The 19,593-nt window shown below is 37.4% G+C and overlaps 1 protein-coding gene and 1 long non-coding RNA gene across 3 annotated transcripts in view; one reads left to right on the forward strand and one right to left on the reverse strand.

Annotated features, from left to right (window-relative positions):
- Positions 1-19,593, forward strand: part of drc11 (dynein regulatory complex subunit 11) — a 68,075-nt gene that overhangs the window by 35,245 nt on the left and 13,237 nt on the right. For both annotated transcript variants that reach the window (XM_039681931.2, XM_089133923.1), the window contains exons 10-13: positions 11,833-11,939; positions 12,254-12,352; positions 15,965-16,029; positions 16,368-16,450. In XM_039681931.2, the coding sequence (XP_039537865.2) occupies positions 11,833-11,939; positions 12,254-12,352; positions 15,965-16,029; positions 16,368-16,450 (354 nt within the window). The remainder of the gene's footprint in view (positions 1-11,832; positions 11,940-12,253; positions 12,353-15,964; positions 16,030-16,367; positions 16,451-19,593) is intronic.
- LOC120477338 (uncharacterized) lies at positions 3,095-7,203 on the reverse strand. Its single transcript, XR_016169457.1, has 6 exons — positions 7,170-7,203; positions 6,901-7,073; positions 5,553-5,592; positions 5,408-5,456; positions 5,038-5,127; positions 3,095-3,343 (listed from the first exon to the last, which is right to left on the reverse strand). It is a non-coding gene; the product is annotated as an uncharacterized LOC120477338 (long non-coding RNA).

Below are 19,593 nucleotides of genomic sequence, written 5' to 3' on the forward strand. Positions count from 1 at the left end.
CTGTTTGTGTAGAGGTTTAAGGTCGCTCAAATGGAAAAGAGAAGACTGGACTGCACTTCTGTGTTTCAGTGATCCATGAAGGCAGGGTAGAGAGCTAGATCTTAGATCTTTCAGATCCATTTGAATGTTTTTGTGTGTGTCTGTGAATGTTTGTGTCAGCAGGGAGCAGGTGAACCAGAGGTCTGCAAAAACTCATTCTGAACATGTCAGTCTAGCATTTCCAGGATAAATTGCTATGACAACATCCTGCACTGTTGCCTTGTTCAGTGATTAGAAAACTTCCATCAATAGAGTGCACTGTTCATTACACACCAGTGGGGAATTACCATAGGCAACCCCTTTTTTAGCTGTGGTCCATTACAGACCATCTCGGGTCAGCCAAATATTGTTAGATTTCTTTTTCATCTGCTCCTGCTAGTCTCATTTACTTCCTGTTACCTGAGGGAGGTCTGAGGTGTCTTTTAAAGTCAACATCTGATAAGGAAAACTGTCTTTTAAGTCACAGAATCTCACATTTATCTCACAGCTGTGCTTTTAGCTTGTAACTCTGAATGAGTCTATCATTCTTTATAGAACATAGAGGTTCACTAAAGCGCATCACCCACTTCACATCTGCTAAAGTTCTTTCTATTATCAGACCATCCACATGTATTCATCACCAGACATGTTGACGTCAAGTCACGTCAGTTGCAGGTCTTTGATGCTTAATCTCTCCGTTACTGCAGTAAAGCATGCAGAATGATTGTGCAAAACTCCTGGGCAAAAACAAATAATAAAAAATTGGCCAATTTTATTTGTCTTAATCTCAAATGATTGGTCAGGAAATTAGCTTAATTTAAGCAAATGCACTATTGAAGTAACCCTCTGATTTCTCATAAAAATGCCAAAGAATAACATTTTTGGCAGAATATGAGAAGCTGTATGTGGAGTAATGAATCACAATGAAACACGAGTTGCATGGTGATGCTCAAGAGTCTCTACCGCAGCATGGAGGAAGAGGTGTCATTCTGTGGGGAGCCTTTTCAGCTGCTGGTATTGTTGAGCTACTTCACTGTGAAAAGTATTTTAATGCTTTGGAGTACAGGAGACTATTGCACAATGGCTTGCTTCCCACAAATGAAAAGCTGTTATCTAAAGAGGAATGATTTTTCAACAAAATTCTCCTGCTCAAATTGACAAGACAAACAAGAGGTGGCTTGAGAACAAGTCCACCATAGTGAATATTTAAACTCAAACTAACTGGGAGCATTTTTCGACTGTTTATGAACTGTTTGAAGCCATTAACATTGAGTGGGACAGCACTGACTCTTTCTTATGTAAAAAGCTGTCTGCAAGTTTAGCCACACTGCTTAAACATTCACAGAAAACAAAGGGGAAGGCTATTCTGTGCTAACTTTATCTAGTGTTTGTGCAATTCTTGCAAATTTCCTGATCAGTGATTTGTGATTAAAATGGTTACGACCATTAAAAGACTACTAAATATTTTGCTTTTTTTGCCGGGGCCTCTGTCTTTCTCAGGAGTTTATTACTGCAATTATACGCAGTGCTGCACAATGATAAATGTATAGCGTTTAAAAATACTCTGCAGCACAGATATTGTAGTTAATGTACAGTAGTACAATACAAGTAAAGCTCAATTCAATAGTAGGATGTACTTCAGATTAGTGCAACAACTGGTTTGACTGACAGCTGCATTTGCGACTGTAGTAACTGGACAACAGCTGCATTGGTGTGTATACAATTGGCATGTAAACTGTTGCAGGTGTTATACTGCATTGTATTCATCTATAAAACTTTTCATAGAGGTAGCTTAGGCCTACTTTTATTCATTTAGTTGATGCTATTGTATAGTACATTTTTACATTTTATGATTTTTTTTTTTTTACCAAGCAGATGAAACACTGTGTGCATAAAACATTCCAAATATAATATATCATTTAATATGTAATATGTTTTTTGGGATTGCGTAGAACGCTGTTTTCAGTACTGCTGTTGTACTGTGCCCCATTTATATATTTACTAGTTACAGGATATTTATTGGATATGTAAATACTTAAATATGCTACAAGTGAGTGCATGGCATGTTAAAAGTGTGATGTACATGTGTGAGTGTGTGCATGTGGAAATGTCTTTTTGACTGAGAAATATTTCAGCCAACTAGCATCTGTAACCTTACAGGAAGCGATTATATGCCCAGTCAAAGCTGCTTCATTTTTTTCATTAAGATTTTCCTCCAAATGTCACATTGCTCAGTCTGTGGAGCAAAGGGTTAAATTCCTGAGGAATGAAGCTTAAAGGTGTAATGAAAAGCAGAGATTAGAGCTTACCTCCTAAATATTTGACATAGGTTAGTGAATAGCGATGTCCGTCTCACAATGTGTTAGTTATATCTGTTAAATTGATCAACCAAACTGCTGGCAACAGCAGTGTTGATAGAATACTTTAAATGATTTAAATGATGACATTTTAAAATGTAAGTGAAAAGTTTTTATAAAAATGTTTTTATAAACTGTATTGTCTCCTCTTATAAAAAAAAATATGGTTGGTTTAACTTAAAAAAATGAAGTAACCTGGTTGCCTTAAAACTTTAAGTTCATTGAAATTGAAAAAATTGAGTTAATACGATGAAGGAGATTGATTTAATAATCAGAAACTCAAAATATTGCTATCTGAACCACATAAATTATCTAAGTTAATTTGAGAGAAGAAGAAAAAAAATGTTATGATAACAAATCATGATTTGTTTTCTGTTTCTGCACTCAAAAAAATGATTCATTGGATGAACTCAATTAAGTTGTGGGCAGGATTTCCATCCAATAAATATATGTAGTCCCAACTCAAATTGAGTACATCCATTCAACAGAATTTAAATGAGTTAGCCTAACTTATTTTTATCAAATACTTACAACAGTATGTAATTGAGTTCTCCTAACTAAATTTTACCAAATACAGCTGAAATAAAATAATTACATTAACTAAATGAAATTGATTTTCATTTGACCAACTCAAACTTACTTAATTATTGGAAATTATCATCAATTAAACATATAAATCATTTTTCATTTGATCCATTAACATACACGTGAGACAAAACTGTTTTTTTATTTTTATTTTATTTTTTATTGAAATACATTTACATTTGAACTTCATTTCCTTAGAACCCCTCCAATCAAAAAATGTTTTTTTTTTCCTGTTGGATGTTTGAGTTTCACCATGGTGAATGATGCCAAATAGAATGAACTTGACTCCACAACTCCAACGTCCTCAGGCTCCTGATCCCCATCACTTCCGGTCACATGACTGTGGTTGCTAGGTCCCTTTCTGCATCCTCGGTCGCCAGTGCCTGAACACCACAAACACAGAAAACACAGCAAGTGTTAAATAAAGATGGACATAGAAATAAGGTGACATAAAGTGATGCAAGGCTCCACAGGTGATGGCATCAGACACAAAAATACATATAGAAAAGCATTTGTCCATTATCAACAGCACAACTTCATCCCCCAGGCCAACAGAACTCTAAACAATCTCCCCACTCCAAGCACACACACTCACACTCCCCCCCCCTAAATTCAAAAAACATGTACGATCACTTGTCTACAGCAGTACATAAGAACACCTCTGTAGGGCTGCTTAGGGCTGGGCGATTTGGCCTAAAAAATCCCAGATTTTTTCACAAAAATATCCGATTTACGATTTAAAACTATTTTTTTCCTCTCCCTACTTAAAATCAATCTGTAGACGACAAAGAAATTGTTCAAAACAAGTTTTAACTTTATTACCTTCTGGGATATTATCTGGATTAAAGTGCAATCAGAAACAACAAGCCAAAAAGACAAGAGGGCAGGCCCTGTCATTGTAAATAGTGTAAATATAACATAACATAAAATGGGTGGATTGGGGGGATGTGTAAAAAAAAAAAAAAACTCACAATGTTTATTGTGATTGTCAAAGTATTTGGTAACTAAACAATTTTATTAAGTTTATTAACTATGTAACACAATGTTTACATGGTACAAAGACTGGTATGCTATTGTTTTTATTATTGCTTAATACAAATTTTAATTCAATTCTTGTGATTTGATTCGGATATTGATTCAATATCAATTCGTTTGGGTAAATATTAGGTACAGTAGATATCCTACCTTAATGTGTTATGTTAATTGTTCTCCAAAAATAAATCACTTAATGCTATAATACAGAGAGACCCTGTCAGCTGGTATTAGGTTTAAAGGTTAAAACCAACTCAAATTAAATATGTGTTTTTATAACAACAAACAACATTATAATATTTGAATGATATAGGTAAAAATATAATAAATGTGTAATATAGTTATCATATTTAGCAAAATACTCCTCTCTATAGTAATTATTTTAAGTCCAACTAACATGCATGTTATGGCTAATTGAAGGGCATTCCTGAGGTAAATGTAACGTTAGGTGACATGTTGTTCTCCAGCTGTTTTATGGACATCTTTCCGCGGTTGAAAAACACTGATCGATCGATTTTATTACATTACGGTAAGTTAGTAGTAAAGAGTAACAGATGATCGGTTCACGTACCGCTTGAACTGAGCTCTGCGATCTTTCATGTCATATTTAGTGACAAGTGCCAAAACGGTGTTTATTGTTTGAATTTTGTAATAAAATTGACAGAATCTGATGAGAATAGGCTATGCGTTTCATATGAATAGTAGCCTAACTTTTCTCTGCGTGAGAAAATGCATGTGTGCATGAGAGCGTGTAAAAAGTGACAATTGCGTCTCTCACAGTGTTCATTTGCCATGTTGTTTGTGTATCTCTATCTTGGCAAGCCCTGAGTCCAGTCAGAACCACAGGAGCTCAGAGGTTGTTAAAGAGAAAACCGATTTTCATTAAAAAAATTAATAAAATCGACGTAAACTACACATTCAAATTAATCGATAAAATCAATTTATCGCCCAGCCCTAGGGTCTGTCAATATAAATAGTGTGTCATGGGAGACGTAAGGGAGTAACAGTTCAACACTACATGACAAACATATTGTGATGAATTTACCAGATATTCTTTGAAGATGGTGTCTGGATCTTCATTGAGGTAGATGATGCATCTCAGGATACACTCCCTCCTGGTGTTGATGTTGTCACGCTGAAGTAGGGGTTAAAAATGAGACACAATTTAGCCAAATGTGGTTGTTCTGGTGACACAGAGAAGGAGCAGGTTGTCTAATTTAGATTAGAGGGTAATTTCAGTCTGAACAGGATGCCTAACCCCTAAATGCCCCCAACAAGCAAGTTGGTAGTTTTCTTGCATGTTTTACATTGGTGTGTGAGTGGATGAACCAAATAATCGGTGTATGTACATGGATATTAATAACTGCCCCTTAAGTTCCCATGAACCTGCCTAAAATGTTGCAAACAACAAATACCTGCTAGCTAATTGCAAACTGCATTCTTTGCACTGCCACATTCATAATCCTAAAAAGGAGAATAAAGACAATTAGCACATATCACATGACAATGATGCAAATAAGTTTGTGCTAGAATTGAGCAAGTAATGCTAGTCTTACCTACCATTAATAGGAGGTTGCCGTAAACTGCTTTTCAACTTCAACTGCAAAAGATGAGATGCATATATTAGAGGTGTGAGCAATGGAGCAAATACTCAGGCAATGTAACCAAATAAAAGTAATTATTAATTATAGTCAAACACGTTATTGCTTAATATTGTAGGTTGAACTGAAGTAGAGCACCTATTAATATGAATGATTTTTAAATTTTAACATGCAATACAGATACAGATTTAAATACTGTGACTTTAAAAAATCTTTAAATTAAATCAAACCACTTTTCCTAAAGTAAAACAGTCTTCCTTTTAATTAATGATATATGCATTATTTAGAACTACTTGCATACATCATTCTTTCAAGCATATTTATTTGTATGAATTAAATATAATTAATCCTTAAAGCTATAACAAACAGTGAATGGTTTTCTTTTTTGTTGCTTGACCACTATTAAGGACACACATCGGATCATGTCCAATGACATGCTGAATTGCACTGACGCACATCCGATACACTCACAACTGTTTTAAGACATAACCGACATAGTTTACGTGAATACTGTCCAAAATGGACATTTAGACATAATGTTGTGTATTATGTCCATTCAGACACGAAAGAGAGCGCAGTTTAAGACTCGCGCGCTGTGTGTGCGCCCAGAAAACCGTAATGATTACGTTAGAGCTCTTTTTTTGCGTCCTCACTCTTATTCAGATCTAACGTTGTATGTCTGCTCTACTGAAATGTGCGCATCTACCACAGACGCAGGACATCAGTTCTGACTGAATCGCTTCCCAAATAGTCACTATTTGACATTTTCGTCGTTTTTATTGTCAATAGAAAATGTCAATAGGTTTTCGTCATAGTTTTTGTCATTCAAAACTAGGTTTTATTTAGTTATCGTCTCGTTTTCGTCTGTGAAAAAAAATGTCGTTGACGAAAATAATATAACACTGGCCGCCATTAATGACACATGGCGAAAAAAACGCATAACATTACCCAGTGTCCAACGCCCGGTCGGTTGACGGCTTTGCTTTGGACTTTGGACCTTGGCTGCTAACGCTTGTCGCGACCATAATTAGACACACAAACAACAGAAATTCGGCATCACTCGTCCGAAATTGCGGCGATGAAGAGTAGTGAACACATAATTTAACCAAAGCAGTCAACGTGACTAACCTTAAAGTACAAAAGTAGCACTTAACCACCAAAGTTAACCTTAGCAAGCAACTCCCTTCAGCTTTGAAGAGTGAAATTAGGCTCACTTAACGTTAACTGATGCACACATCTCAGCCTATATTACTGTATTAATGATAATTGACAGTAAGATACTTTCTAATCAACAAATGAATACTTACCAAGTAGTAGATATTCGCCTTTACGTACCGTCGTCCACCCTCTGCCTTGGCGTACACTGAGAGAATGAGACGAGATGGGCGAAAAGACCGCGCTGACTCGCACATGCGCAAAGGGCGGTCCCACATGAAACTTTTTTTGGGCGATCCAACGTAAATCAATCTCATAGGTGGAGCTATTAATAAATTTTTAGTTAGACCACCTAAATATATATACATATGATCTTAAATAGATATATTTACATAAATCAAATTGTTTTTAAATGTGTCACCTCTAAGAAGGCCTTGAATCATTTTTTTGAGTGTGAAGTACAATTTAGTACACTTTTTAAAAATGCGCTTTGTAAATGTTAAATTGAACGTTTTAAAGAACATTTTAAATCAATAGGTTTTTAATAATGTTTTGTTGTGTTTTAAAGAAATAAACTTATTTTTGATGTGTTGATCAACATACTAAATGGCATCCATACTCTACTGCTCGATTATAGTTTTTACTGTAGTGTTAATTGATATTACATTTAAAGTTAATATATAAATCACCATTACAAATGTATTATTACAAATAAATTTAAATACATTTCAAACAAGTTTCAATTTTTAAAAAAAAGTATATTAAAAGTATATTTTACTTTACCCTAAATGCTTGTCAGTACATCTGGCACTTTAAACTTTAACCATATTTCAAAGACCATAAAAGCAATTAGGAAATTATAAAATTGTACTACTAAAAGCAGTTCAGCTAATTGCTTTTAATTTAATCTATGATGTCTTTTAGGCCCTGTTTACACGAGAACGCTCGCGAGGGAAAACGTAAAAATATTTTATCGGATTTGCCTTTCGTTTACACGGCGACGGCGTTTTTGAGGCTTAAAAACGCAAAAAAGTGAAACCACCCTCCAGAGTGGAAATCTTAAAAACGCTCCACCGTCGCGTTCCCGTGTAAAGGGTAAAAACGCAAAAGTCTGCTTGACAGTGAAGGTTGTACGCAGGCGCGTGGACTTGGTGTTGTTGTAGTATGCGCTCCTAGCCGCCTGGAGTGCATACTACATTGAATTTCACACACTTTTGCGTCACCATTTGCACACGAATTTCCCACACAAAACGATCGTCTAAACGCAGAATAAAAAGTGATGACGCAACGCCACTTTTGCGTTTTCTATTCAGAATCGTTTCCGTGTAAACATAGCCTTAATTTACATGCAATTACCATGCAATTAACTGAATGTAGACATTGCATTCAGTTCATGTTTTTCTTTCAAATGGTATCTTCATAATAAGTACTCTTTTTAAAAGCATGTGAAATTAAACTTTTCTCCTAACTTAAAAAATAAAACAGCCTTGTCACAGTAAACAAAGTGATCAGCAATTCTGAACTCTTGTATGATGTGTATAGCAGACCAACACGGTGAAGCCCATGTCCCACATCCTGCCTGTGAGACAGCTAATTAGAGTCGAGGGTCTTTGTTGCGGGAGTTAATCGGCAGCACACTGTTTTATCAGCTGTCTGTAATTGGGATATGATCATGTGGTGGGTTTATTTAGTTGTAATGAGGCGGAAAGGTGAGCACCATATTTACCCAGAATCAGACCATAGCTAGCATGATCCCTAGAGGGACAAGCTCTGTTGGGAAAGTCATTCGCACAGCAGTTGAGAGTGGCTTATAGGGAGGCCACGGAAGTCATTTGTAGTAAGATTGAGATTGAGCCTGTTTGGTCTTGTCTGGCGCTTGCTTCCCTCTCACTCCCAACTCAACCCCAACCCCAACCCCCCTTCTTCCCTTCCTGCATCCCAACGTCATGCCGCACTTGCTGGATGTGACTGATTGATTTCATTTCAGTCTCTTGGCACAGGAGAGCCGTGTTAAGGAAGTGTCTGTTTCTCACTGTTAGCTGAATGACCGGGACAAACAAGCAAAACAGGCTTTCAGAATGAGTGCAGCTCCATCGTCGTATACTGACCAGCATACAAATTTTCACAAATGGTACAAAAGACCATACCGTGAAGATAACAGGTCGCCACGGAGCCTAGCAGAGTAGATACAGCTGACCGCCCTCCAGCCCCTGAAGTGTTTTTTCACTCAATCCCCATATGGTGGGTGGCAAATGTGCTGTATATACACCATGTTCAGAGCAGATGTGTGTGGCCGCCCCCTTCCCACAAAACTGGCCGCCGTGTCACGAGAAATGTTGTTGCTTTTCTGTTCATCCACAGTAGTGTCTGTTTTTCTTGCACTGTGTGGGGTTGGACCATTCTCAGGTCTTCAGCCCCAATAAAGTAGGTTTAAAATGCTGACCCCTAACAGTCATGTGTTTTCAAGAGAGTTAGGTGGATGTTGTCTTTAAACAAACAGGCCAGGCTATGTGAATGCATCCCTCTGAAGGAACTAGGCAATTATACGGATCGTATTGCCCCGGGATGTTTTGAAAATGTGACTTTGAAAAGGAGGCTTTGTGGACGGCAGTTTGACCTCTGACCTCACCGAGGGATCTCATTTCAAAGTCCGATGCTTATTTTTAGGTTCCACTAGAGTGAGCTTTAACATCAGTGACCTTTGACCCCTGTGTGAACTTGACAACACTGCTTATTAGTGTTGTTCGAAATTCAGAATCTAAAGGGAACCTGTTGTGCTTTTTTTTATTTCACCTTTCCATTAGTGTTTAATATCGATGTTTGTGCATGTAAATGATCTGCAGATTTGCAAAGCACAAGGTCCACACCAAAGGAAGTACATTTTTCCATCAGGAAACACTTGCCTGAAACGTGTAGTCCTGCCATTATTAGCTTAGCTACGTTGCCATTTTACATATTTGCACAATCATTACGCAATGACTTCTTGTCATTAAACAATCATTTCTTACACAATCAATTCAACTATAATTCTTGTTCATTGGTTCAATACGCTGAACAGCCAATCAGAGTGATCTCTCTCAAAGACTGGCCAACACTGGTTCAACATGGTCAATCAGTCAAAAAGCCACCAACAGGGTCTAGTGACTTTTTAACTTTTTTTAATACAAACTAATACAAACAAAAAAAAGACTGAAGGCAACATTCTGAGTCTATCTTGAAAGTCTTTCTGTGTTAAATTGATTTTGACTTTATTTTCATGGTCCCTTTAACACATTCTGTTGACTAGAAGTAGCTTTGCACCTATACGTCTACTAACTCTCATTAGAGTGTTAGTATTAGTAGACTGGTAGGGTTAGGGTTCAAATAAGTTGACGTGTAGTTGCAAAGTTACTTCTACTCAGAAGAATGTCTGTTGGAGGACCGCACACAGTAAAGAGTCAGAAGATATTTAAGCAGACAGTCTTAACACTCAAATGAGAGTTATTTGACATGTAGTTGCTAAGTTACTTATAGTCAACAGAATATTCAAAAGGAACCATCAAAATAAAGTGTTACCCAATTTAGTTTTAATTTTACTTGTGCTTCATTTAAGCTGCAGTACAGAATTTTGGCCTCTCTATCATCATTCTGTGGTAAAATTGCATGACTACAGAGCAGTCATATGTTTTTTGATACTGCTTTTTGTTTGAGGAAGTGCAACCAGTGATCATATCAGAGCTGGTCTGTATATAGAAGCTATCTGTGTTTACGGACACGACATAAACTTGCAAGAACAAATGACGCGTAAACCTGGAATTTGCCACCAAATCAGTCCCAATTGCTCCAAATTTACATCATTATTATAGACATATAGGCCGAGATTTAGTAACATCTCGCACCAGCGCAAACCCTCTTTTGGTGTTAAAAAACTACTGTCAGGATTTACTGAAGACACACAGTGAAAAATTACCACTGATACGGCGTGGACAGGGTTTTTTTTGCGGCTGACCTTATTGCATGTGCATTTGTAGGAGTTTCCCGTTCAGATGCAAAATTTATCGGAGTAGAGTATTTTAAATGAATCCTTCAAGGTGATTTACAAAGGTTTGGGGTAGTCAATTTATTGGTATTTGCGCCATTATTTATTTACCGCCCAAAAAAGGATGATTTAAACCAGATGTTAATTTGCATAACTTTCCACTCCCATCAATGCTTTTTTGGAATTGCGCTCTCACTCAAATTTTTTATGTACTCGATCAACTAGGGTCTAGTTCCTATTTGGTGCCTCAATTGAAATTTAAAAAAACTGAAATTTGACTGACACCTGAAAAACTGAAACTGGAATATGAATTTAAAAAATGAATTCAAATGGATTGAATTTTAAAAGGTGCACAACCCTGCTGTTTATGTAGCGCAAGCACCAATGTCATGGATTTGATTCTCAGGTAAATACATGAACTGATAAAAAATATAAACCAACGTTGAATTTACTGCTAGTTGCTTTGAGTAAAATCATCTGCCAAATGTAATATCTAACATTCACAAATGTTTGTCCTGGCCAGTTTAGATTAAGTTTGCTGTTTTTTGTCTCTATGATATGCAAATGAACAAAACAGGGAAAAACAACTTAAGACTCATTGTGTGGTCAGACCCTGCCATTCAGTCCTCTTCCAGTTTCCAAATCAACCTGGCGTACTGCCTTTAGCCAGGACAGGAATTGGGTGGAAATGGACTTCCTGTCAGGATGTGGCGCGTGAGAGCGCAGCACGGAGTACAATCAGACGCTGCGTTCTCACCCAGACTACAGCACCTGTGCTTCCGCTACGCTTCACACGCAGGAGGTCCGACCGAGGCCCTCCAGACCCCTCTCAGAATTGTTTCCTTTTTTTACACACAGTGTTGACTGATGTTCTCCTGACTATTCTTTGATGCTTTGTGTCCAACTCAAGTTTGTTTTCACATGTCAGATAATGTCTGTATGCTTCGTCATTTTAGATGTGTCAATAACTATGGCGTTTTCCCTGTGGAATGATCATATTATCACTGTTGTTGAAATTTAGTTTTACATAAACCAACATCCTCTGTGGATTTGTTGTGCGTTGCAGACGTTTGGCATTGCCGAGATGAAAAACAGAACTTCATTCAAAGTTTCGATGCTCAGTTGGTGCGAGAGGAGAAGAGATTGGAAGTTGAAGAGGAGCTCAGAGTTCAGGTGGGAGCAGAGCTGTCATCAGGAGGGGGAATCAGGGTCATGTGATGAAGGGGTCCCGTAAACACATCTTTAACCTGCCAATAATATGCGAAGTGGGGCCCTAGGCTTCATAATTTTGTCTCGGACCCTCGTGAATTCAAATCCTGGTTGGGAGTAAAGAAATCATCACTCTTTCTGCAGTGCACTACATTTTCTTAAAGTCATAACACTCTATGAAAACAAAACACTTAAGCTCTTTCGCTTTCCTTGTGGCTCAATTCATTCCATCACATGTTTTTCTTCTTTCTCCATCTATGTTTTTATATTTGTCTCAGGTGGACGAGCTGATGAGGCAGGAACTGAAGAACCTTAAACTGGTGGTGGACAGAGACAAGGGAAAGAAAAAGAAAAAAGTCAAGAAAAGTAGTAAAAAGGTGAATGGCAGACATGAGATAAGACTTTAAGCGCATTTGAAATTCTCTGCATGAGTGACAGTGTACAGATGCTCAGTGCTCCCTGATGTTCCTCAGATTATAGATGGTGACTGGTCTGTAAAACCCTGTAATGTGTCTTTTAGCCTGGATGAATCCAGATCTTGAGATTTACTCTCCGCCCTCTGTTTATGCACCTTGTGTGAGAGGCCCTGGGGTCATACAGTGATCTGCCCTCACGACCAGGAATGTGGTCTGGACAGAGAATTAGTAAAGGTGTCCTGCCCTCGTCAGCTTGTGTTTTGATAGGGCCCCTGTTCCCCACCTCCTCTACCACACACACACACGCACACACGCACTGGTTTCCATGTTTTATGGGGATCTACTTAGATGCAATGATTTTTATACTGTACAAACTGTATATTATATCTCTCTACACTAACACCTCAACCTACCCATCACAGAAAACTTTTTTAGATTTTTTTTTTAAATAACAGAAAAGCGTTTTTAGATTTTTTTAAAACACTTAATTTAGTATGCTCAAAAAAAAAAAATCCCCATAAGGTCAAAATTTACCAGTATGATCATCCTTGTGGGATATTTGGTCCGAATAATGTTGGGAATACCAGGTACACACACACACACACATTGAGTTTCCATGTTTTATGGGGACATTCTAGCCTGGGAAAACCAAGACAACTTCTGTCAAATTTAGATTTGCTCTGAAAGTTAGTCTGGCAAAGAGCTCATTCAAGCCCATTTCCAATCCGTCGAAATCGCGGCACCAATCAGAAACGATGGGGCGGGGTTTACACGAGCTTTTGTAGGATGGATGCCGCCATCGAACATCACTCATTCGAATCAGCTATCGTGTCTGTTTTAAGCGTTTTGAACCGAGCAAAGAACAACACTTGGAGATGTTTCTCCACCGGCCGCTGCTCTGCATACGTCATCTCCTTCATTGCTCTGATTGGTTTTAGGTCTACCCGCGACGTCCGTTGGTGACGCCCCTCTCGAAATGATTTGTCTATGACGCTTTGCCAGACCATAACTCAGTTGCAACTGAGAATGGTATGGTTTTAACCAGGCTAGGGACATTCTATAGGCATAATGAATTTTATACTGTACAAAGTGTAAATTCTATTCCTGAACCCTTAAAGGGTTAGTTCACCCAAAAATGAAAATTCTGAAAATTCAGTATTTACTTACCCTCATGTTGTTCCAACCCCGTAAGACCTTCGTTCATCTTCGGAACACAAATTAAGATATTTAAGATATTAAGATCGCTCCTGCATACAGTCCATAGGCTTCTTGAGGGACTGGCTCTTGCTGTCCCCGAAAAGTCATTAAAGACATCGTTAAAATAGTCCAAGTGACTACAGGGGCTCAATCTTAAGTTTATCAAACCATGAGAACACTTTTGTGCGCAAAAAAACAACAAAAATAACGACTTTATTTCAACTATTCTCTTCCTTCTCCATGAGCCTGTAAGTCAGTTAACGTAGTGTGATTGCGTAAAGCTACGTCACACGTAGGCTCACTATTGGCCGACGCTGTTCATGTGTGTGTGATGCGTGTGACGTACAATAACAGAAGCTTACGCTATTAAACTAGTAACCTGACTCGCGCAGAGGGAGAAATAAACGAATAGTTGAAATAAAGTCGTTATTTTTGTTGTTTTTTTGCGCACAAAAGTGTTCTCGTCATTTGATAAACTTAAGATTGAGCCCCTGTAGTCACTTGGACTATTTTAACGATGTCTTTAATGACTTTTCGGGGACAGCAAGAGCCAGTCCCTCAAGAAGCCTATGGACTGTATGCAGGAGCGATCTTAATATCTTAAATATCTTAATTTGTGTTCCGAAGATGAACGATAAGGTCTTACGGGGTTGGAACAACATGAGGGTGAGTAAATACTGACAGAATTTTCATTTTTGGGTGAACTAACCCTTTAACCTATAGAGTAAAAAACAATGGGACTATTTTTTTTTTTTGCAATTGCTGCTATCCTTTTCATAATTGAACTTTTATAACTCACAATGTGACTTTATTACAACTCATAATGTGTCATGATTTTATTATTTTAAACTTTATATATATATATATATATATATATATATATATATATATATATTTTTTTTTTTTTTACCCTGAAACAAAACAAAAGCTGACCTGGAAGCAGTATTATCGAAGTGTGTTTACATCTTGAAGGCAGATTCTAGACATTTATATTTGCAAAGTAAAGACATCAATTACTACGCTGGCAATATTTAGACAGAATAATATACATACTGTATAAAAAGATTGATTTTTTTGTTTGTGTATGTATGTGAATATGTGTGTGGCTCTGTTTAACTGTGACCTATAAATATATGGGAATATATAGGAGACCAATCCATCTCCATATTTCCTGCAATCAGTCTCTATTGTGTCTTCTCCAAAACAAGAAGCATAGAAAAAGGCCTCATTGCATGCCTGCACAAGAGCTAGAATTCCTCAACAACATATTTGGCACCCTGCTTGAGTTGTTTTACGCTGAGAGGTTTTGACAGCTAAATCGGTCACAGACGCTGTCTGTCCGATGTGTGTAATTTATACACAAAGATGTTTTTTATCATTAATCACTCAGCAAATGCAGGCACACGGATACCCTATTCAAATCTGCTGGCGTAAAACTGAATTCCAGCTGTTAATTCATCGAAGTAGGTTTGCACATTGAACTTTGTTGGAATTTTAAAAAACGTTCAGTGAATTTAGGAACCCATGCAATTTGGGAACATCAAATTGAACATTATGCAACAGGGAGGGTTTGTTTGTTAAATGAACATGCAACGCCCAAGCTGAGCTAATGCTAGCAGAAGTTCATCCTGTCTGTTATATAAATGCAGGAGAAAAGTTTCCTATCATAATTTCTTAAACTAACATACTCAGAAATGCCAAAAAAATGATCCAAGATTCTCCATAAAAATATTTGGGGGAATCACAGTATGTTCAGTCCCAGTTTCTGAGAAAATGAAGAGGGTTTCTACAAAGTATTACTCGCCGAACAAATATTTAAAACGATTGGTTACATATCATTCGTGGAAATTCCTGGTTGCTAATCCTGCTAGTCTGGTTCATTTGTGGATTGAAAAGCCCTGAATTACAGCAAGTTCCAAGGTGTCTCCTCAAGTAGGCAGCATAAAAACGACTGTGCTGGGTGTACATGTACAGACCATCACTTGATCCCACACAGTGATTGTTTATGTTAAGTCACCAGAGGTTTTTCCGAATTTCTACATTTTGGATACAATCGCATATGCCACACACTTGTTATTTACATGTTACATTGTAGGATTGGAAGATTTAATACACTGAAACAGACATGTAGATATGCCTTGTTGTTAAAAGGAAAATAAACTTCCTTTACAAACTGACACTAATCTAATCACGCACTTTAACTAATGTTAAGACTTATTTCAATCTAAAAACCAGGAAAAAATGTTTTTTGGAAAAATGGTTTAAAGGAAAAATATAATATCTACGCCACATACTTTCCTTCCCCTGTCATTCTTGATTCCAAATTATTTTTTTATATTGTTGTCTATAACTAAAAACACATTTTCTTTGCTTTAGAAAAAAAAGAAAGGGCGGAAGACTGGAAAGAAGAAGAAGAAAGAGAAGGACCTCACAGCTGACAGGTTTGAATAAATAAACTGGTTTAAAATGCAAAGTCTATTTCTCAAGAATATTAAAATGTAGTTTAATCATTGCTAAAAGAGCATATTTGGGAGATGCAGGTCATATGTTAAACACCAGTGCACTGTGAGAGTTCAGGAAAGTGCTCAAGTGAGTGTCAGGGTTTGGAGCTCAGGGGGTGCCTGGCAAACGTCCACGTGGAGCACAAGAATTCACGGCTGGCTCCGAACGCTGTGATGTAATAGAAATTTGCGTCAGATACACAGCATGACTGATCAGTTTGCTCTCTTGTTTGCAATGCTTTTTCTGTTTTTTACCTCTCTTTTTGTCTTCTCTCTAGGACCATAGAATCTCTATATGAGGAACTTGTTCGGGAAGGCTTCATAATCAGGCCAATGAACGTCAAGTTATCAGATTACATAGGTAAAAACTATACACCACTGAGATAAATGTCACGTCTTTTTAGTTTTTAAAGGGACTCTGTGTAGATTTTTAGGTATTTTATTATCTGAAATCAATATTTTTATTCATAAATATGTCCTCAATGGTGTACAAATACCTCTGCAAATTATCTGACTTATCCTCGTAAATGAAGAATTTATTATCTTTATGTACATGGGACGGGTAGGTTCACGGAGGCTTCCATGTCCGTTCCGCCATCTTGAAAACTATAATAGCAGAGAGGGTCAAAAAGTACCACCAGCCAAACGCGTTTCCACAACGCGTTTTCGTTCAGACTCAGAGCCATCGTCACGTCACATTGAGAGGCGCATTCCCTGCAAGTTTAAACGGCTGCATTGCACTCCTATGATTGCTGATTGCTCTTTTGCTCTATTATTTGTTGCGGACCATATGCCGAGTCACAGGAGAATGCATCCTCCTCGCAAAAAAAGGCCAGACTTGAAAGAAAAAGGAAACGTGACCGGAGATTGCAAAAAACAAGGCCATTCATTTTTCCGTCATAAAATTAATCGGATATGGTTCGATTTTCTGCGTTTTTCGCATCCAGAGCCAGCATTTTGAGAGGTCTTTTGACAATTCAGGGCCGGGGGAGCTCGTCCTCAAATCATTGAACATTATGCGCCGTGCTTTCAGTTTCGGTTTTCAATTCGATCAAGTGTTTATGTTCTCTTCTCTATATTGGATTATGAAATTAATAAACCTCCCCTTTCAATCAGATTGAAATTTAGGATCGAATAAGGTGTGATTGAGCAGCCTATTCGATAACTAATGTATTATTTGGGCACAATATACACAATACATAGGCTACACAACAACAGCCTAGCTGTTCTGTCTGCCCAGCGCTTCCACAGGGCCGCGCGCGGGTGTGTGTGTGTGTGTGTGTGTTTGTGTGTGTCCATACCTGGTCCATACCAGACACACTGCCAGTCTCCGTTCAGAATCGATTGGTTCACGGAAATTGGTGGTCTTGTTTTTAATATGTGGCTCCAAAATCGCTAGCAAAGCATCAAACTGTCCCGCTGACATTCTGAGGTAAATTTTGAATCGCTCAGGATAAATTCGCAACTTCTTGATAATGAACTCCTTCCTCTCGGCGCAATTTCAGGATTAGATGGATATTTTCTATTTCTTCTCTTTTCAATATGAGAGAGGGCCTCACTGCTTGACGAATCCATTTGGTATTTTTGCGTTTTTTCCCGCAAAGGTTTAATAAATACGCAACGGACTCGGTGTGCAAGGTTTCTATGCGTGACGAATTTTTAGGCTGAAGTACAGGAAAATACGCATACGAAAATTTCGTACTCAGTGTGCAATGGCCTTAAATATCGGGATAGCGTTTTCAACCGTGGAAATAGCTAATGCAGCAGAAAGATTTCAGAAGAGACGCTGAAGTTGCCTGCTTTCTCCTCGACAGGTTAGTCAATGTTACAGTCTGACTTAATTTTTTTTGTCATTGCTTGGTTGTGTACTTTATTATATAGACAGTATAACATTTATAGGTAAAAAGTTAAACAAGGTCTTTGATGAATAGCAGCTATTGACTACTTTACTCGCAGCTATTGTGAAGGAAGGTGCTAAAAACAAGGTTTGTAAGTTAATTCTTTATAACCTATAAATTCAGTAAGAATATAGAGATAATGATTGTAAGAAAATATTGCTCTCTGTAAGATTTTCTATAGCTTTCCTTTTATATATAAATGATCAATTAGCTAAAATTGTGATTTTGCTATGTGGATAAGATTGTACAGAGAATTAAAATTAATTTATACAGCTAGACACATAAATTGTACACATAAGTTAACACATAAGTTGCTGTTTTTTTTTAAGTTACAAACCTGTTCACCCGGAGAAAAACTCGATGAAGTGTTACTACAAGACATCCTGTCATAGCATTTTTGGTACATAACGGCAACCGTAGATGCAATACGCACTTGAAAATGCGAGGCGCTGGAGAGCAAAATTCGTTTGAATGCAAAATACTATTTAACCACTAGATGGGGGTATTTCCTACACAGAGTCCCTTTAACATTCTGTAATGTCTTCTTAAAGGATTAGTTCACTTTTGAAAAAACCTTTGCTGATAATTTACTCACCCCCATGTCATCCAAGATGTCCATGTCTTTCTTTCCTCAGTCGAAAAGAAATTTAGGTTTTTGATGAAAACATTCCAGGATTTTTCTCCATATAATGGACTTCAATGGGAACCGGATGGTTCAAGGTCCAAAAGACAGTTAATAACTGTTTCAGATGCAGCTTCAAATGTCTTTAAACGATATCAGACGATGAATAAGGGTCTCATCATGCGAAACGATCGGTTATTTCAAAACTTATTCCAAAAATGTAACTTTTCTAAGGACAAATGCTAGCCTTGCTATATTCTCTGAGGCGCGTTTGTAACGTCACGTAATACATAATTACGTTCAAAAGGTCACGGGCGACGTAGCCGGAAGTACAGAATCAAAATCGTCCGACATCGTTGTTTTTCCTTTTAATTCCTTTTTTTGTAAACGGTGTTTGAGCTAGTTTGCACGTTCAACCTATGCGTTCAACTTGTAAACACTGACTCTGTACTTTCGGCTACGTCGCCCGTGACCTTTTGAACGTAATTACGTAATACGTGACGTTGCAAACGCGCCTCACAGAATAGAGCAAGGCTAGCATTTGTCCTTAGAAAAGTTACATTTTTGCAATAAGTTTTGAAATAACCGATCGTTTCGCATGATAAGACCCTTATTCATCGTCTGGTGTCGTTTAAAGACATTTGAAGCTGCATCTGAAACAGTTATTAACTGTCTTTTGGACCTTGAACCATCCGGTTCCCATTGAAGTCCATTATATGGAGAAAAATCCTGGAATGTTTTCATCAAAAACCTAAATTTCTTTTCGACTGAGGAAAGAAAGACATGGACATCTTGGATGACATGGGGGTGAGTAAATTATCAGCAAAAGTTTTTTCAAAAGTGAACTAATCCTTTAACCCTATAATTTGTTTCACTTGCTTAATTCTGCATTAATGCTTAAACATTACACTCAAAAATGTATTTAATTATTTTTTTAAGGTGTACACATTTTGAATTGAATTATCTTTAAATGTTGAAAATATT

Source organism: Pimephales promelas, chromosome 8 (assembly GCF_988280905.1).
Source record: "Pimephales promelas chromosome 8, fPimPro1.hap1.1, whole genome shotgun sequence".
NCBI classification, from domain to species: domain Eukaryota; kingdom Metazoa; phylum Chordata; class Actinopteri; order Cypriniformes; family Leuciscidae; genus Pimephales; species Pimephales promelas.